The sequence below is a fragment of the Mchenga conophoros genome, linkage group LG13 (genome assembly GCF_057382185.1).
Source record: "Mchenga conophoros isolate Kocher_MC1m ecotype Shallow Benthic linkage group LG13, M_conophoros_male_GT1.1, whole genome shotgun sequence".
Classification (NCBI taxonomy): Eukaryota; Metazoa; Chordata; class Actinopteri; order Cichliformes; family Cichlidae; genus Mchenga; species Mchenga conophoros.
In genome coordinates, this window is record NC_140538.1 from 15970529 (window position 1) to 15996041 (window position 25513).

Genomic DNA, 25513 nt, shown 5'->3' on the forward strand with positions numbered 1-25513 from the left:
TAAAGTATTGTTCTGTAGTGTGGAATACAAGCGTATTGCCTTGTTTTAGAGAGGCAGAGGTAATGCTGTAAACATCGCTTGTTTACAGAGTTTTGATCATTTTTCCAACAACTCTTAGGTGCATCTATCAGCTTTGCCGTTTTAAGAACAGCACAGCGCAGGTTTGCAGACTTGAAATGGCCCCAATTCCAAAAATCCAAAATACTGCACTTGACGTTTTACTTCGCTACATCTTCTCATCTTTTTCCTACTTCCAGTACGATCCTTTGATCTTTCACTTCTATCTTATAAGCCTGACAGAGAAGAGTTAGGATACAGCTGTGTATCAACAGCAGAGCACACAAGGACACTACACAAGGTATGTAACACAACACCCCCTCTAAAACCCTTCGTCACCCTCAAACCCCCCGTTTCCATTTCCTCCTGTGTCTCTCTCAGAGTTTCCACCTCTGTTTCCTTGCCCGTGATTCCAGGTTCCCAGTACCGCCACAGAAAGCTGACCACCGCCACCACGCCAGCTATGCATCCTGTTTCTGACATATGCCAACTTAGCCTGCTGCACTAGTCAGCTGAACACAGATCCAGTTTCCCCTTCTTAATACCCCTAACAAGCCTTTTCCCTCAGCAGCCAAGTGTCAAGCCTATCAAAGTCACCTAACGGGATGACTCTGCCTTCCACACACAGCAACACAAAAACAAAGGGAAAGTACGAGCACTAACTAAGATACACGCTCTCATTTTTTGCTATTTCTCCTCATTTGCAAGATATAAGATGCAAACAGATACCGACTAACAGTCACAAGATGGATACCTAATTATATTTGCATGGTTTGTTTTCATCACTTTCTCAGCGGGATGGTGAGAAGTATGAGGGAAGACATATGGTTTGATGCCATTTCTTACACCAGGATCCATGAGCACAACTAAATGACAGAATCCTGACAGCTAATACTGGTGTAGAAAATGTATTTCTATTAACAGGATACGAACCACAGGCTTTCAAGGTGGCTGTAATTAAACCGTCTCAGCTAACTATAGAACATTCTACAATCTTCCTCTTATTTCTAAAATCCTTGAAAGAGTGGAAACAGTAAACAGATTATTTGCAGAGGAATGGTATATTTGAAGAGTTTTAGTCAAGATTTAAAGTACATGGTAGCATAGAAACAGCACTAGTGAAGGTTATAAATGATCTGATTGCCTTTGACAGTGAACTCATCTCTATGCTCGTGTTGTTAAACCTCAGTGTAGGATTCAATACAGCTGATCATATCATTTTAATACAGAGACTAGAATGCATTATAGGTATTAAAGGAACTACACTATAATGGTTTGAATCATATCTATCTGGTAGACTCCAATTTGTTTATGTAAAAAACAAAAAGTTAGTCATGGAGTTCCACAGGGTTCTGTACTGGGACCAATACTATTTAAATTATAAAACACTACATCGGAGAGGTGGAGGAAGATCTCAGCCTGGGCGTTTACCGTCTTATGTAGTCTGGAAGATGTGTGGATGGTGGGGTGGGTGCAGTTTTCTCTGTGGTGGGGTTGGGTGGACTGTCCAGGGCTCTGTGGAGCCGGAGGGCGCTACTGCACTGGGCCCCGGTCTGATGGGCCCTGGCGGGTCGCGGAGGGTGGGAGTGCCTACTGGGGTCAGCGGGGGAGCTGGCCCCAGGGAGGGGTTACCTGCCCCTCCCTTCCTTCCCTCCCCATCTCCAGCTGCCTCCCTCTTCCCGCTCCTCCACAACCACCCACACATGCAGGGCCTTGGAGTGGGGGTATGTCACCAGGGTGCAGAGGAGGCTACCCCCCCCCGTCCCCTTCTGGCTGCCTCTGCCTCAATTTTATCCCACAACTTAGACATTCACATTATTCACACTCTCATTACACATACATATAGGATCTTGGGGGTGGGCACAATCACGGAGTCCAAATTACCATCAGGGTGTACACCTCACACCTGGCGTCGTTGCCCACCTCTCAATTTTAAATACACTTAGTCATTGAGGGCTAGCAGGAGGGACTATGCGCTTACCTGCTGCTCCTTGGCAGGTAGCTCCATGCCCTCCTGGGTTTTAATTGCACCTTAGAACACATATGCATCAACACTACAATGAGCGGGTGGAGGGAGGTTTGGAGTCTTCTCCCACCCCCATTCTCTGCGGCCTGCTGGAGCGGGAGGGCTAGTAGGAGGAGTTGGCCGTCCGACTGCGGTCTGGGGTGTGGGGCCTCCCTGCTGCTGCGGAGTCGGGGTGGTCTGCCTCTCCCCACCGCAGGGAAAAGGGTAACACCACCTGGGTCTGGGTGCAATTCCCCCCTCCAGGGGCAAGGGTACCTAGACCCGGTTTGTAGAGTACGCTTGGGGAGTGTGATCGTGTGTACAGCGTCTCTTTATGTCTGTCTCCACGTTGGTTGAGTGTGGAGTGAGTGCATATGAGGGTGGGAATGGATGTTTGTGTCTGTGTGTGCCTGTATGTCTGTGTCTATATGTCAGGTTGGGTATCAGACGCCACCTCTCTGGGGACACCTCAGGCCCTCCAAGGTTTGGAGGCCTATCTCCACCCACCACCACTTCCCCTGCCGGTGGCGGACTCCCTCAGGTGTCGGTGTGTTGGTGGTTCTTTGTGTCTGGGGGTGGGCGTCCGGGTACACACCGGCTCACTCCTTGGCGGCCGCTTGTCGGGGCCTGGGGCCTGGGGCTCGCTCGGGCCCCTTTGGAGGTGGGGTGCCCCCGGCCTCTCGGCCTGGGGCTCGGTCACTCAGGCACAGCTGGGGGCCGGCGGAGCTCACGGGCGCGTCACTGCAACTCCCCCTGGCTTCTGCTCCGCGGCTGCTGGGCGAGCCCTCATCTGGGACTCTCCTCAGCTCTTACTGGGACAGTGGCGCGGCTGCCCCTCTGTTGGTCTTCCATGGTCTCTTGTGTTCTGGGGGCCTCTGGATGTCTGGAGTTTTGATCTCCTCCATACCCGCTTCACACCCTGGAGGACGGGGCTGTGGCCCCCCCACACTCCCTAGCAGATCATTACATGGAGAAACCTTTGGAATGCAAGCATGCTGATCCACACAGGTATGCACACATGGGTATTCACAGACGCGGACTAAAGCTTTCTTGGCTGCTGCCTCAAAGCACACTGTGCGCTGTCTATCTTGCGTGCTGCACAATATCGTTTATTATTTAGTAAATATTGATATCTATGACTAGCTAGTTTATTGTGATGGTGCTTTGTTTTCTCTATTATTATGTTGCTCTTTGTTGTTTGCTGTCTCCTCTGTTTGTTTGTTTTTGTTTGTTTGTTTTTTTTTTTCTCCATACAGGTGACCCAGGAGTTCTTTTTTTTTTCTCTCTCTTCCCCCCCCTTCTCACCGTCTCTTCTCCCCTTTGGTTTTCTTTCTTTCTCTCCCCCTCTTTCTCTCATTCATTCCCCCTGTCCTATTTATTAAAAAAAATAAATAAAAAAAAAAATAAAAATATGACAAAGGATGAACTGAAGCTCTGCCATCACGTAATGTCGCATACTGCTGTTTCTGATGTCATTTAAAAAATAATAATAATAATAATAATAATAATTATAAAACACTGTTTTATTTATTTCTCTATAAAGCCAGTTGTTTTAACACCTGTTAAACAACAGGTGTGTCTTAAAGACAAACATCTGGATGAGCTCCAATTGTCTTCTCAAGTCAGACATAACTGGTTATTATATTTGGAACTAAACATCTTAGAAACATGGTGTTTCACGTATCGTGGATGGCAGTAACCTCCAGTAACAGTGTGAGGAATCTGAGTCATTTTTGATCAGAATATGTTATTCAATGTTCACATTAAACAAATATTTAAAAATGCTTCCTTTCACCATCGCAATAGCTCTAAAATTAGAAATATCCTGTCTTGAGGTGATGCTGAAAACCTATTTCATGCATTTGTTACTTCTAAGGTAAACTACTGTTATTCACTATTATCAGATTATTCTAAAAGTTGCCTGAAAAGCCTTCAGTTAATCCAAAGCACTGTAGTTAGAGTACTGACAGCAACTACAAAGAGAGCATATTTTTTCCACATATTGACTTCTCTTCATTGGCTCCCTGTTAAATGCAGAATCAAATTTAAACTCCTTCTCTCCACATACAAAATTTTTAAGAATCAGAACCCATCATATTTTAAAGACCTCATAGCAGTATATTATCCTAATGGAGCACACCGCTCTCAGACTGCTGGCTTGCTTGTGATTCCTAAAGTAGAATGGGAGGTAGAGCCGTCAGCTTTCAGGTCCCTCTTCTGCGGAACCAGCTCCAAGTTTGGACTTGGGAGACAGACACCTTTTAAGATTAGGATTAAAACTTTCCTTTTTGATAAAGCACATATTTAAGGCTGGATTGGTTGTCTTTGAGACATCCTTTAGATATGCTGTAATAGGTTCCAACTCCTGTGAGACACTGAGCATTGATTTATTTACCACTGACGCATATCATTACATTTTTGTCCTCTCTCTCCCTTAGAGCAGATAGGAGTAAAACACACTTTTCTCTTCCTGAGCCTGGTTCCACAAGTGAGATCTTCCTGTTAAAAGGGAGTTCTTCCTTTCCACCCCCGTAAAGCCCTTGCTCATCAGACATTTGATTATTGGAATTTGCTTCCAAATAAATAGAAACCCAACAGTATTGTGATTGTGATTTGGCTCTATATTTAAAATAAATAAATAAATAAACATTAATTGAATTTAAGGGTGCAGCTCTTTATGTCCCATTTTATACCAGTCCTTATAAGAAAGAGATACAGGCAGGAAAGGGTCAAGTCCACCAAAAACACATGATAGCAGAGCAGTGGGAGTGAGAAGGGTCATTCATTTGAATATCAAGGACAAAGGATATCACTCTCACTCTCTGTTCTATCTGTCCATCAACACAAAAACATCCTCTTTCCCCCCAAATTCTATAAAACCGCTGAAGACAGATCGGCAGCATGACTGCACTTGCTTTCTTGTATTTGTTCTTTGGATTAATATTAACATATCTCCCATGGCAAGTAAGCATCGTAAAATAAAATACTGTAAGCCGTGTTTTGCACACTCTGAGAATTACTTTTAAAACACCCCTCTGTTCAGGGGACCACTTGGACTATACACAAGTGTGTGAGTCACGTATGAAGCTGCCTTTAATACAAATGTGAATCAGCTATGATTCATCTACCCCCAGCAAAGTAATGGGCAGTCACCCTTATTATACCGTTTCTATATTAGTCCTGCAGACAGGTTACCTTCATCATGCCACGAAAATATTTGATGTGCAGCACAAACACCTAGTGTAAACATTTAGGAGGATAAATGCAGGGGGGAAAGGATCCAAAATTGAAGAGGGCACGCTATCTCAATCTTAATGTCCATGAGAAGTCCCAGTGGACTTCATTAGGAGTGCAGGATCATATGCGTGGTTACATAAAACTAGTGCATGCCATGTGAAATCCACACTTTCACCTGAGAACTTAGCAGCTGACATGGCATGAGGATACTTTTGTGTTTTGCTAAAGCTAAATAAAATGAAGGAACTGCTCTCCTCTCATCCCACCCATAGCTGTCATGCAACATCACCCCCTTCATTCAGGAGTGGGAGGTAGTAAACAGCCAAAGGACAATAACAATCATGCTGAATTCATTCTAAAGGCGCTTCAATCGGCACAGCACTCCGGGGTGTGCAGAAGATGTACATAAAAAGGAAACCATCAGATTCAGCCAAGGGAAATGCAGCTTGCGTTATGAAAGCCATTATAGAACAAGAAGTCAGGTCAGTGCCATAGAAATACACAAGGATGTGTATAGCATGTGCATCAGTGATTATGTACGAGCAAATTCAGAAAGAAAGACTGTTGATGGGCCAGCAGACATACCTTGTTTTTAATGTTGCAGTGACAGCAAACAGTCCACAGATATTTGAGGGTCCTCCATAGCAGAATGATGAAGAGACCCCCAAAAAACGTCACCATGGAGGAGGCGAGGAATGCCCACCACATGCGCTGGCCATTATTGTCGCAGGGCACCTCGGACGAGTACGGGATGACAACGTCTGCCATCCTCGATATTAAGATCGAAGAGTCCGGATTTATGTTATTATTGATATTGCTTGTCCTCATAGAGCTGTCGCTTCCATGGGGAACCGTGCCATCTGCCTCAGCTAGCATTTAGGAGCCTTGGAGAGCCTGTGCCAGCGTCCCCAGCCCCACTCACCAGCCATATTGCTTGGGAAAAATAAAAACAAATCTCCCTCTTTGCTGTAGATTATGTTAACCCACCCGATAAAGTCTCTTTCCGTTTTTCACAAGCCTGTGAATTGTTTGTTCGTGACAGAAGGAGACACGGCACACGCGAACCTATCCAAAACAGCGGGTCGGTGGCCTTTGGCGAGAGGCATTTAAATCCGCAATAATGACGAATCTTAGGCGCTTCTCCTTCCGAGGGGGTTCTCTGGCTCTTTCACGCAATATGCCATGGCAGAGACGGCATCGTTTGCAGCCGTCGAGGCTGCCACTGATATTTCGGTTAATGTAAACACAGCGCCGGGGAAAATTGTTGCAGCCCAATCTCAGCGAGTCGACCTCTAGCCGTCTTCCATTCAGGTATCCTGTCGATTCACAGGCGGAGAATCGATTTCATTTTCTTGAAGCGTTAATCGAATGTGAGAGGACTGGAAAAGAAAAAAAAGGTTGGAAAAGCTGGGGAGAAAGTGCACATGAATCGAATTTAATTCTAGAGGTGTGTAGCTGTCACTGCAGAGAACAAGACTGTTTTCTTGCGGGCGTTTTCGTTGTCAATTCTGCGTAAAAGGGCTGGCGCTCGGGTGGTTATCGCTGTCTCCATTCGGTCCCCTGCAGCCCTGGCACGGAGCGGCCAGCTGAGAGCGCCTGTCAGATCCGCTCCAGAGGAGAGCGGGGAGATTTACAGGTAGGAGGGCGGAGCGAAGCGCTAATAATAAAGACGGACAGAGGGCAGAAATACCGTTTATTCCAAGTACCGACCGGAGTCCGCTGCTCGGACGTATAAAGAAGAAGTGGGCTACAGTTGCGCCTTTGCGTCTTTATTGCACGCCAGTGACGCACGTCGCAAAACAAGCAGGGATTTTAACAAAGGGACTGTGTTGATCAGCCACAAACTTCAGTATCCTGATTAACATAAAAAAAAAAACGATAACCACTCCCACCCCATCCCCACTGGGTTCTTATACAAGGCAGCATAAAACAACCTGTATGGATATTATTGTAATGAGTGTTCATTAAGGATAGTGCTCCTTTTTCAATTACTGAGTCTGTGGATTTTCATCTATGCATGGTTCCCATTTAAAAAACTGAACTTGGGCCACAGGATAAATGCCCCTCCCAATTACTGTAATATGCTTAGGCTTTTAGCTCACATATTGGGTCAAAAACAGGTGTGGATTGGTGATGACGGCAAGCTATGACTAGCAGTAGTTTATGGCTGCCCTCAAGTAACCAGCCAGAGCAAAGGATATGTGGATACAGCTGGCTTAGGGCCCTGAATAACCACTGACCTCTCTAATGAGCAGCAGACAGGCAGGTGCACACAGCCACCTGTGTCACAAGGCTCCAGACTTCTTAGAGATCGTTTGCAATGAAGTCCCATCAAAATGTCTTTCATAATACTTAACTTTAGCTGACAGCTCAGCCAAAGGTTTCTTCTGGACTGCGATGATTGCAATGCCCGGATTAGCAAAGATCAAGGAAAGGAATATTAACAAGTGTTGCTCTAAGCCAGTCATTTTAGGGAATGAGTTTCACCATACAAATCCCCCATGAAGCCTGGTGGTATGAGACCTAATGTCAAGCACAGATTGTTTGAAAAGGTAAACATGCCGATGCATGTGAAGAAGACGTGTGGTAAACTGGAAATATCAGTGTTTCAAAAACAAAAGCACCTGTAAATGCTACAAATCTGTTAAACTGGTGTAAAACACTGAAGACAAAGCTGTCTGTAAATGACAGCACTGCAGAGTTATGACTGTCTGCAGAAGCGCCTTGCAGAACAACACTTTACCCACCTTTGGTTCACATATTTAATAAGAGTAAAAGAAAAAGAGTAGCAACCTCCAAGTTTTTTTGTTGTTGTTTTTTCTTAATCTTGTGATTTCCTATTTCCTTCCTTTATTTACACCAAGTTTGGTGAGAATCAGACAGGACAAATGTTAAAGCACACCTTTATTCAAGCAAGATTTGATCAGCAAGTCCTCAGCCTGGGACATAACTGTTCAAGTACAGGCATTAATCCACAGCTCTGAAGTCGTCCTCCTGCTGGTAAAACAGTGAACTGTCCCATTAAAGGCAAATGATGCTGCCCCACATTAGGTCTGCCATCATGATGCACTGCCAGGAAGCAAAAATGTTGCTTGAACTCAGGGTAGACTGGTGAAATGATAATAACTTTTAATAAGATTTCAAATGCCTTCAGATGAAAATATGTATTAATGCTCATTTTATAATACCTGGTTGTCAAATCTCATGAAAAAAAAGAAAGCACCCATAGCACATGTCCCATAATAAATAGTGCTGAGGGTTATACTGTTAGAGGGAGCTTCAACTGGTCTTTCCTGATGAAAGGCCAGCTGTTAGGTGAGTGGTTCCTGTGGGCCAGCAGAACTTTCACTCAAGGATGACGAGGCGGACAGACGATGGGATTGGCATTAAAGCAGTCAGGTGGTAATCTGCAGGACATTTTGGAGATGCTGAAGTCAACATGCCGGAGAACCAAAAGACGGCCAATCGAACAAATCCATCTCACTTCAACAACGAGATGTGACGTGAGCCTGGAAAGGCCACGGCTCACCAGTGCGGACTACAAAGATCCTTCGCTGTCAGACTTCAGACTTATCGTGTTCAGTTGAGCTGTCAGCAGCTGTCTTGAAACAGACACCCCAGCAGGAAGGTTGGAGACCATACTCCTTTCTAAAACAGGCACGAGGAGACTTGGAGGACATAAAGATCTTGGGCACTGCATAGTAGAGCTGCACATAAAAGTCTATCAGATTTAGGGAGTAATTTGAGGCCAACATCTCGAACAACATTCTCCGGAGAGCATTTTCACTGCCATGTTTATTCTCACCATTGTACAACTACAGCACATGGCCTGATATCAGAATCAGAATACTTTATTAATCCCTAGGGAAATTATATTGCTGATTATGCAGAATCAGTGCTGGATGTTTTTTGAGACACTGGGCGCTCTCTTGCCTCAAGGAATCCAACAGGCAGCTGTAGGGTGGTCACTCGCTGTGATATTATTGGTTAGAGGGCCACATGAACCCGGATGAAGAGCTCAGAGGTATCAGACTACAGTAGCTGCAGAATTCCAGCTGCATGGAACATGATTCTCATATCTTATATAGATCTGGACTATTTGTTCATTTTTGTAAGGAACACCTTGTTTTCCAAGCAAAACTCTTGTTTGTGTTAAAGTAATTATAGTGAAGTCTTGGTACTTGTCTTTAATGGAAATCTGATTGATTTTTTAAAAATCCAACATGAAAGAAAAGATGCTGGTAGAATGTAAGAATTCAGTGCCAGATTGGCCAGCATAAACATCAAGATTACACGGGTCAGTCACAATCAGATGGCAACACTGGGCTTAACAGTGTAACACAATGATAATTACAATAAATAATATCATTTTATACTAGCTGGTGTTCATAATATACCCAGTGATAAAGTTCAATTCTATACAAATATCAGCGCTCCAAATTATGATGTAACACACTTATGTCCAAAAGAAGGTGAGATCTTTGTAGTAATCTAAGAAAAATCACTTTTAGCAGTTTGATTCATCGTGTAGTGATTTACACATTCCCAAAAGATCCACAGTTTGATCCCAGGGAGACACAAATCCCATTGGATTGTGTCAAAAAAGTAGCCTAGAAGTTTGATGTAGCTCTAAAGGTCTCTGAACCGTTTTAATCAGGTAGTCGTATTAAGTGCCTCATGTTTCTGTATTTGATAAACAACCAGTTTCTCAAAATTTAGGAGAAAAAAAAAAAATATTGGTGGATATAATGGAGCTGCCTTTACAAATGACCTGGATCAAACCAATTTGCATGACTTGTCTCATGCTGCTCATACTGCTGCTTTTATGCCACTGAAATGACGCTGAATTGTATACTTTTCTTAAGTTCCAGGCAGATATTTTCCAATTGCCTTTTCTCATCTCTGAAACCATTTCATCTGCTAATTTCAGTAAAACAAGATCCCTTTTGTCCTTAAACATCTCTGTAGGACATGGCTGCATTTTTAGTGGCGCATTTGCTCTCAGCTCTCCTTTAAACCATGATCCAAAACATGAAGATGAGACTGAGAAGCATGCTGAAAATCGTACATGTTGTACCAACATATTTTCTTTGATACTTCCCAAACATAAATAGTCATTTAACCAAAAAAAAAAGACTCAATGAGCCCATGTTGTGATACAGAAAATGAGCTTTATTCTCATGTTAATGTCTTAACATACAAATCACATTCTTTTTAATAAAAGAAAAATTCAATCAGTACCTGGCATCTACACTCTTTCTCTACAAGTACAACCACTTCACGTTGTGTCCTGCTCTCTAAACATACGCTACCTACTCATAAAAATAGTAACATTACAGTTTGCTTCTGTTTACTCCTTTAGCCCAATAGTCAAACACGTGGACCTTTTTGTTTTGTTCGAAAAACTGTGCAAGAGTAGATCCCTTTTTAATATTTCAAATAAGAAGTGATCCTTTCCCCCTAATTACGAATAAAAAGGCCATCAATGAAATGTAAGGAACTGATGTGATACATAAAAACATGAATTAGCCACAACAAAAATTAGAGTACCTATTCATAATCTGCTGGAAACCTAAGAACAGTGACATGTTTAAGGTTCACAGAAAAAACAAGTGCAAAACAGAAATAAAGGATAAAGTTGACTTAGTGGATTTTGGCACAACAAGATACAGGATATGGTTTGATGGAAGGGCAGAATATCTGTAGTCAATATTTTTTGCTTCTTGAATAACAAAAAAAAAAAAAAAAAATTAAATAACAATGAAAAGTCAGTAACATTTAAACGGATCAGAGGAAACTCCAATAAGACATTACCCTGCAAATTTTGCTTCATAGTGTCTCTGAATGAGTACGTAAGTGACTGGCAACGAACCACAGAGAGAAAAAAAGTCTTTAAAAAGAAACATTAAAAAAGAAAAACACATGCTAATACCTGCAAAGACGTGACTTGACTGCCAGACGTTCCTAGGCATATGACCTAGTGAAAATACATGAACTATATATTTATATATATATACTTATATATATATTTTTGCTTGTTTTTTTTCTGTATCTGCATACTGTATAAGGTATACTCTATAGTGTTGTTAAATATATGTTAAAGAGAGAATGATAGTTACACAGTGGTCTGTCTAGCCCTGGAGTGCATTCTGAGGAGTTGACCCGTTGGTCGCCGCTTCGACCTACCCTCCAAACCTCGCCATTGTCATGCGCTCTACATAGTACTGGTCTCAAATCAGCCTCTGAATCATCTAGTCCACCACGGGTGAAATGATACATCGGATCCAGATTAGAAACTCAGAGAAAAAAAAGAAAGAAAGAAAAGAAGAAAAAAAAATCCTCAGCTTTCTGGCTAAGTGATCAAGGGCTGGTTTCAGATCAGGCCTTTTCTCCGAAGGCACTTCCGAAAGGCCCGTAAGCTGTCCACACACCCAGCTACTACAGAAACACAATGCATAGAGCAAACATCAATGTGTTTAGAGTTTTGATGGCCATCACTGCTGAGATGGGCTCAGTAAGACCACAGCTACATACTTCAAGAGGTTTGATACTTCTTTTCTTTTTCCTTCTTTTTTTCCTGTTTTGTGATGAAACACCACGCGAATGTGATGTCTGATCCTGGCATTACATTTCTATAGCATAGTATCAATGTGATTCAACTCATTTGAAATTGTCATTACAATTGTGTACAACAGTCTCAATGTTGCTTTTTTTCCCCCTCTCCACACTCAAACTCACACGCACACACATACAAACACACACAATACAATTAGTTGTCAGTCATCATCAAATGGGTGCATAATTTCAGGGAAACCACAAATGTCATCTGGTACACGGGCGGGTCAGAGGTGGCTGAACTTCATTAGTAAGGAGGTTTGCGTACATGGGGGCGGGGCACACGCATTCAAGCAAATATTGAACACCAATAGTCAGACTCGTCTTTTGACTGTAAACGGACGCTTACATTGCAGCATCACAAATACACCACCACAAACCCTTAGGGAAGACTGAAAGAACTCTAATGTTGATATCCAGTGCTACTAACCTGCTCCCGAGTACATCACAAAATAAACGAGGTTCTGATTAGGAATCATAACAAAAGACAACATTAAAAAAAATATAGCAATAATTTACACAACTAGCTCTATGTAGTGTACCTAATGGTGTAGTGTGAAAGGGTTAATTAGTGTGCGGGGAATGGGGATGAAAGCCGAAGCTTGCTGTAATAGCTGCTCTTCTCCTCTAGGGGCAGCCGAGTGGAGTCCACAGGACTTTACTTTGTTCTTGATCAACTATAGTCATGATCTGAGTGCAAATGTACGGGAGGGTGCCGCCTTGGACAATACCTGAAAAGACAAAAATACTTTATTAAAGCCAAGCGTTTTTTTTTCTGTTTGTGGGTTGTTGTTTTTTTTAAAGATAACTTGACTGAATACATACCTGTGAAGAATTTGCTGTATTCTTGTTCTATCTTCTGTGCACTTTCAAATTGCTCCTTGGAATGTTTTTGAGACACTTTGTCTCGCAGATAAATCGGATCTTTCTGTTCCCTGTGAGGGAAGGAAAAAAAAAAGTCATTCAGATCACAGTCACACTTAAATGTTTCAGAACACATTTTAAAAAAAAAAGAAAAAAAGAAAAAAGAAATCAGGAAGGGGGCAAACACGTATTCGTGGAAAAGTGTACAAAACCATCTTTTCTACTCTTCCATTGTGTCCAATTAAGCTTTTGATAACTCAAAACATTTAATACAAACTGACACTTTCAGGTATTAAAGTCCCAATTTTAAAAATACAACAACAATGTCCAACAAACACCTACAGATATTAAGTGATAAAAGGCATACAGCACTTCAACTTGGGGGGGCGGGAGCCAGGATGTTTCACCAGCTGTTTCGGATTATGCAAGTGTGTGTTGGAGCGTGGTGCTTTTACAGATGCGCCAAAGGGTTCATGGTGGGATAGAGAGTGTGAAGGCTTATCCTGCTCCATTTATCCATCCATCCATCCATCCATCCATCCATCAGCCACACAGACACACACACAAAAATACCGGGACATCCCCAAGTCATGCTGTCCAAATTTGTTATAAAACAGGTTGATACTTACTTGATCTGCTTGGCGTTTTTGTAGCGGACAAAGACAACAATTGGATAAATGTGAACACTGTGGAGCCTCTCAATGGCGTGCGGGGCGATGTCGAGCAAACAGTGACAGCCCTGCATCAAAAAGACAAAAATAACGGCAATCATCGACGACCATTTTCACCATCAGCGATCTTGCCTTTTATTGTCCACTGTCAGAGATCAAAGAGCCACAGCTGTGATAGCTTATCTTGACCAAATGCAGACAGTCGTTTCATCTTGTCCGATAAAATCTGAAGAGAAAGAAAAGCACAGAATAATACCTTATCTGTTATTTCTTTTATAGAAGCAACCGTGGTCACATCAAAATGTCCACTCCTGCGCTTGTAGTCGATGAAGAGGCAATCTTTGACGCCCCGCTCGATGGCTTGCTGGGACGCCTTCATCACCTCTGCAAACGAGACAGAAAAAGTACGAGAGTGAAGATTCCTGCTATGAAAGAAAGTAAACACTGAAATGAGAAACTAAATGCTTGCTAAATTACACCCTAAAGCTTTCCTCCTAAAACGTTAGTTGCAGTTCACTGATGTACAAGAGGTATTCATTCTCCAGATTTACAGGTCTGAAACATCTGCACGACATCACCTTACCCAGTACACATCTGCAGAACTTTCCGGGGGATTCTTTCACCAGCATCTCCTTGACAGGGTCTGTGAGAGGCCCGAGGATGAGTACTGGTCGGGGAGAGGTGCACTCCACCTTCTGGACTCGCTGGTATGCCAAGCTCACACAGTCTGAATAAAACAGGACAAGCAGGCCAATCAAAAATGCTGTTCAACTACCACTACTACAACAACACATCTAAGCCTTTGATCGCACCATCAAGGAAGGGGATGGAGTCTGTGCTGATGGTGTCCAAAGCCACCATCTCTTTGCTGTCTTTGGAGCTGCTGCGTTTGTGTTTCTGTTTCCTCCTGAAAAAGGATCTGCGGGCTGCTGCAGAGAGAGTCTTACTGGAGTCTTCCTTCATTTCCGTCACGCTGTGTCTGCGGTAAAACTCTTGGTCCATCCTACACAACAGACACAAAACAAAGTTTTAATGTAAGAGAATCCAAACCAAAGGTCAGTTTGGATTCCTATTGTAGATATTAGACTGCAGTTGAGGAGTTGGTTTCCAAAACAGGATCACCTTTAATCAGAATTTAAATGTTATTGACTAATGTTCCTAATGCCAAGACAAACTAGAAGCATATTGTTTAGCACCACACCTCTGCAGTACGACAAAAATAAGATCTTGCAGTGCAATTTAAAAACAAATGTAAGTGATTTTAAATGTGCTTCCTAAATTGCAGCAGCATGGCAGGGATAATGGTCACAGCTGCTACAAGCTTAAAAATATGTGTAAGAAATGGGAAAAAACAAGCTCAGATTCATGGAGAATTCAAATGGAAGGTTATAATCTGATTTTTCAGAACAATAGAAGTGATGGCAAAAATTTGCCCACATACACGCTACATTGCCAAAACTATTCACTCCTCTGCTTTTACACACATATGAACTCGAGTGATATCCATTCTTAATCCATAGGACTTAATATGATGTTGGGCCACTCTCTGCAGCTGTAACACAAGGCTCAGAAGCTTTTATGGGAGTTTTTAACCGTTCTTCCAGGAGCACATTTGTGAGGTCAGACACTGATGTTGGACGAGAAGGCTGGTTTGCAGTCTCCACCTTAATTCATACTAAAGAAGTTCTGTTGGGTTCCAGTGGCAGCGTGCTGTAATCCACTGCATCCAACACTTTGCATTGCGCTTGGTGATGTAATGCTTAGATGCAGCTGCTCAGCCATAGAAACCTATTCTATGAAGCTCTCTACACATATTTGTTCTTGACCTAATTTGATGGCCACACAAAGTTCTCAAGATGGTATTTCACCAAAATCACGCAAAAGAGCCCAAGGTCCCGGGTTAATTCCTGAGTATAAATATCTGTTATAATTACCACTGACAGCAGCAACTAAATTAAATGCATTGCAATTAGATGCTTGAAGCTCGACCTTCCAACATATGTGGTTGGATAGAATTTGGGAAATCTGATGGAATGAACGACATCATTTTTCTGGAGATAAAGACCTATTTTTATTTTTTAAACAACAGCGAGACGTTAATACTAAAGTCTGTTAGATTTTAAATATGTGTGTGCATTTTTCCTTCCCTTCATTTATTTTTTCTTTAGATTTTTATTATTATTATTGAAGAAAAAAGGAAAACTGTCAATATTGTACTCACAACAACTGTAAATGTGACGACAGCAATGTAAATATGAATGGTGATGTACAAATTGTTTATGAATGGTGATGATAGAAATATATTGTGTATTTGCAGTTTCCACCCACATGTACTTGCTGGGGATCTGCCCCCTCTGGATCTGCTGCGCGTTCTCATCTAGCTGCCAGGCCATCCAGGTCCCAAAGATGCCCTTTGGTAAAGACTCATCCACGTACAGGATGTCATCCTTCTTAAAACTGAGGTCCCCCTCGGCCTCCCCCACCCTGTCGTAAAGTGCTCTGGTGGGAGGAAGAGACAAAGATAGATGGGGAGTTATGAAGAACGGAGCAGAACGAAAGGAGCAGAGGAGCATGAAGTTGATAAAGTGAGAAAGGAGGTGAGGAATCACACAAGATAAGTGTGAAGAGAACAAAACGAAGAATCAGTAACACATGAGCAAAAGAAAGAAAGTGTCCATTTCATTTTCAATATAAGCCTTGCTTTCCTCATACTGGAGGTTTGTAAGTCACTCCCGAGCAGCCCGTCTATGACAGCCACAGAAGCTGAGTATATTTACTGCAGATGACATCACAAGCCCACTTGCCTATATGACAAGTGACTGCAGCAGCTGCGGCAACAACGCCCAGACTGACACCCAACAATAAAAGTGACTATTATAGAACTTAATTTTCCATTCATACACCGTGAATCTCTAATGCCCTGGCAAACACTGAGAACTAAAATGGATGTGGTGTTGCATCTGGTGTGTACTGAGATCAGATAACCTAAATCTGTAGCGTGATTAGCTTCGCTGCAGTGATACAGTGGATCTGGGACATAACTGGTTAGATGAGAAAGAGTCCAGCTTGTCCAAAGGCTCTCTCGTGATGGTTCTATATTTAGCAGAAGAAAAAGAGATGAGGCTGCTGTGGGAAAATTAGCGGTCTCTTTTTAGAAACCTGGATCACAAAACTCTTACGTGACCGTATGTTTAAGGCAAGTACAAGCACATACCTAATGTAAAAGCCATCTCCTGAAATATCTTTGACCACGTTGAAGTCATCAGGCCGATGCTGCACCTTTAATGTGACTGTCTCCGCAGGCTTTAACATCTCAACATAAACCTCTTCGGCTGTCTTATTCTTCATATTCACCGAGTTGTACTGAAAGAAAGGAGAATGCGAAAAAAGGGAGGCTTATTTCTCGTTACATCACGAAAATAAAAATGGCGAAATCTGATGAATGTTTACACTCCTGTAATCATTTCATCGGCATGTGAATGGTGCACAAGCAAACAAGATTTCCTCCGAGCTTTCAGCTGTATTAAAGCGTCGCAGTATTGATTTGTGCCATGTATGGGGGAAGAAAACAAACGGGATGCAAGTGTGACGGACAGACTGATGCTGTGCCGCCTGATGACAAAGCCGCATGGCAATTCACAACTGCAGGCTTTTTGTGGCAGAGAGCTAAAAAACAGGAGAATGGCAGGAATTGTCTTGTATGAGCTTGTGATGTTCTGGAGAAATTGCCAAGTGGGAGAGAACACAGATGAAGACGAGATCAATGAAATCAATGAAAAACAAAGACAGGCGGGGGGGGGGGGGGGGGGGGGGGGGGGGGGGGGGGGGGGGGAATGCCAGCACTTTCTGGCACTCAAGTTGTAAGAAACATCCATCCATCCATCTTCATCCGCTTTATCCGGGGCCGGGTCGCGGGGGCAGCAGCCTAAGCAAAGAGGCCCAGACCTCCCTCTCCCCAGCCACCTCCTCCAGCTTATCCGGGGGAATACCAAGGCGTTCCCAGGCCAGCCGAGAGATATAATCTCTCCAGCGTGTCCTGGGTCTGCCCCGGGGCCTCCTCCCGGTGGGACATGCCTGGAACACCTCACCCAGGAGGCATCCTTATCAGATGCCCGAACCACCTCAGCTGGCTCCTTTCGATGTGGAGCAGCAGCTGCTCTACTCTGAGCCCCTCCCGGATGGCCGAACTTCTCACCCTATCTGTAAGGGAGAGGCCAGCCACCCTTCGGAGGAAGCTCATTTCTGCCGCTTGTATCCGCGATCTCGTTCTTTCGGTCACTACCCACAGCTCGTGGCCATAGGTGAGGGTAGGGACGTAGACCGACCGGTAAATTGAGAGCTTCGCTTTTACACTCAGCTCCCTCTTCACCACGACGGACCGGTGCAGCGTCCGCATTACTGCAGCTGCAGCCCCAATCCGTCTGTCGATCTCCGGCTCCCTTCTCCCATCACTCGCGAACAAGACCCCGAGATACTTGAACTCCTCCACTTGGGGCAGGAACTCATCCCCGACCCGGAGTGGGCACTCCACCCTTTTCCGGCTGAGAACCATGGCCTCAGATTTGGAGGTGCTGATCCTCATTCCCGCTGCTTCACACTCGGCTGCGAACCGTTCCAGTGCGAGCTGGAGGCCCTCACCCGATGAAGCCAACAGAACCACATCATCCGCAAAAATCAGAGATGAGATTCTGAGGCCACCAAAGCGAAAGCCCTCCGCCACTTGGCTGCGCCTAGAAATCCTGTCCATAAAAATTATGAACAGAACCGGAGACAAAGGGCAGCCCTGGCGGAGCCCATCACCCACCGGGAACGAGTCCGACTTATTGCCGGCAATGCGAACCAAGCTCTTGCAACGGTTGTATAGGGATCGAATGGCCCGTAGCAATGGGCCAGACACCCTATACTCCCGCAACACCTCCCACAGGACACCCCGAGGGACACGGTCGAATGCCTTCTCCAAGTCCACAAAACACATGTAGACTGGTTGGGCAAACTCCCATGCACCCTCAAGTATCCTGGAGAGGATAAAGAGCTGGTCCAGTGTTCCGCGACCAGGACGAAAACCGCATTGTTCCTCCTGTATCCGAGGTTCAACTAGCGGACGAACTCTCCTTTCCAGCACCCTGGCATAGACTTTCCCAGGGAGGCTGAGGAGTGTGATCCCCTGTAGTTGGAACACACTCTCCGGTCCCCCTTCTTAAAAATGGGGACCACCACCCCCTATTGTTTTAAGAAACAATAGCACAAAAAGTTACAAGACACAGCAAAACAACAAATTAGTATTGTGGCTGGTATTACACCTAAATATTTTTACCGTTTATCTATAGGAAACAAGGACACATCTTTATGTTTGAAAATGCTGTTTCAGGTATGATTTCATTTGGATGATCAGTTCTCTCATATCTTGAATGAAAGTTTTGCATGACACTTTCACAACCACAAACCACCTGAACGGCAGGCAATTACGGTAAATTGCAGCCATGCTGCTATGATCAGATTATCAAACTGTGGGAAATGTGCAGGAAAACAAACAAACAAAACCACTACAAAAAGAGCATATAAACCCAATTCCCAAAAAAGTCCCTGTGTAAAATGTTAATAAAAACAGAATGCAACGGTTTGCAAATCTCATGCACCCATATTTTTTTTTCTCCACAATAGAATACAATGAATTTGATGGCATCAGCATGTCTAAAAGAGGTTGGGACATGGGCAACAATAGTAAGTGGAACTAAACAGAAACAGCTGGAGGACCATTTTGCAGACAATTACATTTAATTGCCAACATGACTGGGTTTGCACACCTATAGGCAGTTAGCAAACTTGTCCTGCTCAGACATGTAGTGTATAGCTGGTAGTTGGGTTTATCGAGGTCAGATCACATGTCTCCTCTCAAGACAGTAACATCACATGTCTGTCTTAGTGAGGCGTTTAGGGAAACACTGCATCTACAGAACAAAACATGAATGAGGCTTTTACTAGTTACTAATACAATATTCATGCAAAAATGACAAATTTAAAATGACTGATCTTTCCAGTTACCCATCCGACTGAATATGAATATACTGTATGAAATCTATCCAGGTCCATTATAAAATTCCATGTGTCTGTTTGTGAATGTGGGGTAGGGTTACAGTATATGTCCCTACCTCCAGGATGAGGTCCCCAGGAAGCAGCCCATCGGGACCTCGAGCTGGACTGTCCTCATCCAGACTCTCTATGTAGACACCCCTCAGGTTTCCTCCACAGAGTGTGACCCCTACTTCCACCCCAGGCCTGCGTACTGTTACGAGCCGCGGCTCACCCGCTTTCCTGCCCCCCTCAGACGGCATCCTGGAGGGCAACAAGAGTCAGTTACAGAGATAATGAAGTGTAATTGTGTGTGTAATTGTCTTCCCATCTTTGCCTACATGTGTACCTGATAAAATTGTGAGGGCTGGTAGTGGGCGTAGTCTGCTTGGAGGAGGGAGTGAGTGTGCCCTCGTCCTGTTCACTGAGTGTATCGATGGTGGAGTGATTGTCAGGTGTAGCGGCCCCACTGCCCTGCGGAGTTGGCTGAGTACTGACCGGCTCCAGACGGGAGCTGCAGTGCAAAATAGGTTACACTGATTGCATTAAAAAGGGAGTTATGATTGATGCGCTTCATAAATGTCACAAATGTTTTATTTGACCTGAACGTATTCTGTAGCCAATCCAAGTATCAAAAAAGTCCAAATTTAGATTAACACCAACTTTTATTGGACCCAGTGCAAACTGGCCAAGTGCATTAATTTTAATTAGAGTGACTCAGACTTTGTAACTTTGTTCCTTGTTTTATATTGTGCGTTTTCTCTCGTTAAGAACTGGTGAAAGATCACAAGAATTTAAATAATAGAAAAGCATCAGGCTAACAGATGAATCATTTTAGGTATTAGTATTTTTTTTGTTATATTCTGCATATGTGGAGATGCTTTAAAGCTGACCTATTACAATTTAAAAAAAAAAAAAAAAAAAAAAAGAATAGAAGGGCAATATGAACCCCGAGCTTTTAGCTTGTACCTACACTGGCTTCATTATTTGAAACTTCATTATATACATGGCAGAATATAAGGAAAAGCATAATAGGTCCACTTTAATGTGTCAGGATCTTATTAAAAAAAAAAAAAAGATACAGTCAATGCTGAAATGAGCCTAAAACCTTTTGTGTTGGTCTGACTCTGTGCACATTTCTAATATTTAAAGACAAACAGCTACAAAGTTAATCTTTTCACCTGGGTGATCAAGTGCTGTTTCAGATATTACTTTATGTATACTCAGCTAGAAAAGTGCAAGTCAATAAGATGTAACACCTGGCCTCACTGCCACAGTGTATTTAAAATGCAGCTGGAACCGATTTAAAAATTAGCCAAATGAAACAGCTGAGATTCCGATAAAAACTAACCCTACACTAACGCCACATTACCTCGAGCGAGAGTGGTTGCCCAGCTGGTACATGTGTGGGTTGTACTGTGCCATAATGGTGATGGTGTCGCACTGCTGGCCAATGATGAGACGAGCTTGCTGCTCAGTAGCGTTCCGCAAGTTGATGCCATTGTACTGATAAAGTGAGAAAAGTGTGATTAGGACAGGGAATGAAGGAAGACACGGGAATATATTCTATTATCAGTCTATTAAATGCTTTAAGTCACGGATGTCAAACTCATTCTAAATTGTGGGCCACATATAGCTTTGATGTGAAGTGGGGAGGACAAGTGAAACGAAGAAAAAGAAGTACCTCTGTTTATCTACATGATAAAGAAATGTTGCTGTAGAATTATTTTTTACAATTTAAGAATCAATACGTAAAATTACAGACAAATTTCTAGAGTAGACAGAAAAGTTCACTAACATTAAAAAAAATTATTTAATTTGCTTATATATTAGTTAATTACTTTGTGTTGTATAAATGAGAATGGGGGGGGGGGTGTCTTTATCACTAGGAACTGCTATAAAACCTATGAAAATACAGTTAAAAGTCCAAAATTTAGATGCAAGATTCCTTCCTTTACTTGTTCCAAAGCCATTCAGTGGGCCAGATTGGAATCTTTGCCTGGCCGATTCTGGCCTCCAAGCCTTATGTTTGACACCTATGCTTTCAGTTATTTGCAGCAATTGGTGAAGAAAGTAGTTATGAGTTATGAGAGCTGACTAGTCATTAAAAAGGAAGAGTGTACATATGCATGAATGTAGAGCTGAATGCATGCACCTCAGCCCTTAAAATACATTATAATAGTCAGAGCTCCAGATCAAGGAGGCATCTGCTTTCATTTTTACTGAGCTTCAACAACTAATAATAAATATATCGGTGACATATCTATTAATATCTTGCTTCGAAACAGATATGCTTAAAAAAAGAAGAAGAAAAAAAAGATATTTTTTGGACTCACTCATATGCTGTTGCATGCCTGTAAAAATGTGAAGAGGGCACGTTACACTGGAGCAGCCCAGACGCTGTGGCTCTTACTTAAAGGGAAGCGACAAGCCGAAGCACTGTTAAAGGCTCCACTACTTTATGTGATGGTGAAATAAATCAAAATTATGGAACACGCAGCTAAATTTCTGCAAACGCAGTGGGGGTATATTTCTTCACTTCAAAAACATTCCTACTAAGTGTTTCTCTTTTTTACTACCTAAACTGTGCATCATCTACAGCTACAGTAAACTCACAATTGATGTGACAGCTTGTGCAGTTATTTTACTTGTGTAGAGGGAAAAAAGAAAAAGGCATTTCAGCAAGTATTAAAATACTGGGAACAGCTTCAGCACTAATGAATACAGTCCTCCAGGAAGTGAAGCCAAACAGAATAAATGTATGGTAGGCAGCAAAATGACTGTGCCTTTGAAGACTGAATATATTTGTGGCATCTGTATTACTGTGTTTCTATTTTGCAGGCATCTGCCAGTAAACTCTTATTTATGTTGCTTGAAGGTATGTAACCTTTTTGACCAACAGTAGGTTGTTCATACCTCCAGTAATTGGTCTCCATACTCCAGTCCTGCCTGGTGGGCGATGCTACCTCCAGTGACTTTAGACACAAAGATTCCTCCGTTCTCCCCACTGACAATGGAGATGCCCAGAGGCTCTGCACCTTTGTGCACAATGACATTGCGGGGTTCCTCCAGGTATGGCCTAATGGGGGAAAAGAGGAAAAAAAAATATATACATGAATGAACAGAATCACATAAATGCAGTTATAAGTAGGTCACCACACAGGAGTACAAGGTAGTGAGGGTAATATGTTTCCTTACAGATCTGGGGAGTTACTTCCTGACTGGGCTTTTCCTTAAGTTACACAAAATTACATCTGGTTCAAATTCTAAATAAGTTATGAATAAAAAGCTTATCTTCAAATTTAAGAATATTTAACACCAAGCTTCAATACCACCCCCCACCCACAGGTATGTAGTGGATCATCTCTGCAGAGTGCCACATTGTGACCGTCCTATAGAAGAAACCGCAGCTTTACAGAGACAATGTGCACAAAAGTGAAATCACAGCCATGTGAAATCCTTTCACATGAAGAAGATTTGCATGAATTTTGTGGGTCTTCATAACAAGGTGGCTTTGGATATGGGTTACAGTTTCATGTAGGTAGATAAGAGGGAGTGGATTAGCAGCCAGAGACCAGGGTAAAGAGAGTGGTGCGGTACAAAAACAAACAAAAAGATCATGATCTAGAAGCTTGAGGCTGAATAATAATGATACCAGTGCATAACATACATACTGCAGACTAAAGGGTGACTTGGCTTAAAAACCAGCAGTGCACACATGCATAGTGACTATGGTGTTATCATAGAGCACGGATGCTACATGCACCCTGCTAGATTCAAATGGCTTTCTGACATGGAGAGAGATATGGGCGGGGCACATAAACAACACCAAACCTTTGAAGTTGAAAGTGTATCTAATCAAGAGTTCTGTGTCCTCAGGCACAAATCACACTTCTGCATGCAAACAACCATCTGTCTCAGAATTACACAACTCTTGGGGTGGGTTAAAAAAAAAGTATAAAAAAAATAAATAAATAAAAACCTCTTTTTGCATTCCATATAGTCCACATAAACCTCACAAGCCTTTCTGGTCCTCCTTTTTCTCTATCCAACTATTACATGTTGACAACATGGGCTGGGGAGAAGGCTGGGGGAAGGGGGGGGGCATATCCTTGTTTGTATCACTGTGAGAAGGAACAAACCTGAGGCTCCTGAGAGAGGAGAACCTCGGCCTTGCAGCCAGAGGAATCCTTAGAAAAGAGCGATTACGGTAAAGAGATCTGGAAGTGGAGGGTTGCAGAGAGGCAAGAGGAAGATAAAGAGGAAAATGGAAGACAGATATCATACAGAGATAGTAACATGTAAAAGAGTGGTGTTGGTTATAAAATATGTGGCAGGAAAGTTAAAAGATAGAAGATTCCAACAAAACATTAAAAAAAACTGCTTTTTTGAAAAACAGCAAACCATATTACCATATGGAGTTTTAATAGGATTTCAATCTGAATTTCAATGGGGGGATTGCACAACTGACCATGATGGACCTGTTGCCTAGCAACACCTTTTGAAATAGCCTAGGAGGATCCTTGAGGGCAGACACAGGCTATATAGTACCAGCTTCTAATCATCATTCAGCCAACAACTACACCATTCGGAGGGAAATTTTTGCAGCATCTCAGTCCGATAGCAGACGCTGCAAAAAAATCTCTCAACAAGATGGTCACACACAGTTAGCATCTTCTATGTTCCCTTTAATTTAATTTTCTTTTTAATGTGGGAATAGTTCTCTACATCATACCTGTCTTTCCTGCGCTCCCCTATTGGCACAGGGCTGACTGAGATCCGAGGTAAAGTAGAAATGGATCCTTGTGATTGGCTGCTGGCAAATGAGGAAGTCTCCAGATTGAGTGGTGATTGTGGAGGCGTGATGAGGCTGGGACTGCTACACTCGGAATGCGAGAGGGAGCCTGGGTTTAGGTAAAGAGGAGCAGAAAAGAATAAGGACATTCCTAAAATACACACTGAAATATGAAAACTTCAACTTCATAACATTTTCCCTCCCAGAAAAGATCATTAAAAACCTAAATTTTCTCCTCAAATCTTAATTTTTTTATTTGCCTCATGCAAATGTTAGTTTGACATTTTGAATCAGAAGAAAAATTATTCTAGCAACCTGAGGAGTGTTTGGATTAATCACTTAGATCTAGATGTTATTCTTGTGTCTTAACACAATTTGACTACTGATCCACATGAACCCAGAGGTGATAAGCAAACCACTTACTGGTTTGCTTATCACAAACTGGTAAAGATTTTTCTGCTTAGGCAGTTTAACCTTAGTTTAAACCTCTATAAAAAACACTGAACTAACCAAGCTCAACAATAGTAAAGCAGACATTGAAAAAAATACAAACAAACAAAATAAATAAAATAAAAAGTCTGGAATTCTGCCCCCTCAGAGTTTGATCTGAGAGACTTCAATAGTCATATTTTAACAATCATTTGATGTGTTGACTGTATTTTACCAGCAGGCACAGTACCTCTGTCTGAGCCCAGCATGGAGCGCGGGTAGCGGGGAGTAGAGGGGATTTTGATCCTCTCTGTGCGGTAGTGAACATTATTGGAAGAACCTGTCAGAAGCATGAGAAGGATAAGACACAAAAATGAATGCAAATAGAAAAAGTGGTGTTGAGCTTTGGGACTGCTGGTGTGTGCATGTGCGTGCGTGCGTGCGTGTCAGACTGACCGAGCCGTGCACTGGATGGCAGTGAGTTTGTACCGTGTGAAGCTCTGCTGCTGCGTGATGATGAGGATTCGGAGAAGTCATTTGAGCGTTTCTGCTGGCTCAGGTCCAGGCTCAGACGACCCTGGTGTTGTGGGCTGCACAGGGAAAGAAAACAAGCTTTGAGACCATCATAACTGAACACAGATTCTTTTTTAATTATTTAGGCTGATTTTTACAAATTTACTCAGACCTGTAGACTAAAGAACTCTGTTCCCCACTGCCTTTAAAGTTCTAACACTTGACAGGAGTTTATTACCTTTTGGACTACTTCAGTTT

The 25513-nt window shown here is 42.8% G+C and overlaps 2 protein-coding genes across 16 annotated transcripts in view; both read right to left on the reverse strand.

Annotated features, from left to right (window-relative positions):
* kcnma1a (potassium large conductance calcium-activated channel, subfamily M, alpha member 1a) overlaps positions 1-7194 on the reverse strand; it is a 151503-nt gene extending 144309 nt beyond the window's left edge. For all 13 annotated transcript variants that reach the window (XM_085296696.1, XM_085296691.1, XM_085296695.1 and 10 more), the window contains exon 1: positions 5885-7194. In XM_085296696.1, coding sequence (XP_085152822.1) covers positions 5885-6175 — 291 coding nt within the window. In that variant the 5' untranslated portion in view covers positions 6176-7194. The remainder of the gene's footprint in view (positions 1-5884) is intronic.
* A 3256-nt stretch (positions 7195-10450) lies between these two features.
* Positions 10451-25513, reverse strand: part of dlg5a (discs, large homolog 5a (Drosophila)) — a 40151-nt gene continuing 25088 nt past the window's right edge. The window contains exons 19-34 of one of the 3 annotated variants that reach the window (XM_085296705.1): positions 25232-25332; positions 24993-25082; positions 24254-24422; positions 23661-23738; positions 22435-22597; positions 20891-21024; positions 19868-20032; positions 19599-19782; positions 16664-16812; positions 15778-15948; positions 14262-14452; positions 14033-14176; positions 13706-13833; positions 13408-13517; positions 12740-12849; positions 10451-12645 (exon numbers count right to left, since the gene is read on the reverse strand). In XM_085296705.1, coding sequence (XP_085152831.1) covers positions 12542-12645; positions 12740-12849; positions 13408-13517; positions 13706-13833; positions 14033-14176; positions 14262-14452; positions 15778-15948; positions 16664-16812; positions 19599-19782; positions 19868-20032; positions 20891-21024; positions 22435-22597; positions 23661-23738; positions 24254-24422; positions 24993-25082; positions 25232-25332 — 2191 coding nt within the window. In that variant the 3' untranslated portion in view covers positions 10451-12541. Of the gene's footprint in view, positions 12646-12739; positions 12850-13407; positions 13518-13705; positions 13834-14032; positions 14177-14261; positions 14453-15777; positions 15949-16663; positions 16813-19598; positions 19783-19867; positions 20033-20890; positions 21025-22434; positions 22598-23660; positions 23739-24253; positions 24423-24992; positions 25083-25198; positions 25333-25513 lie in introns of all 3 variants that reach the window. The other 2 variants (XM_085296704.1, XM_085296706.1) reach the window with 2 other exon arrangements.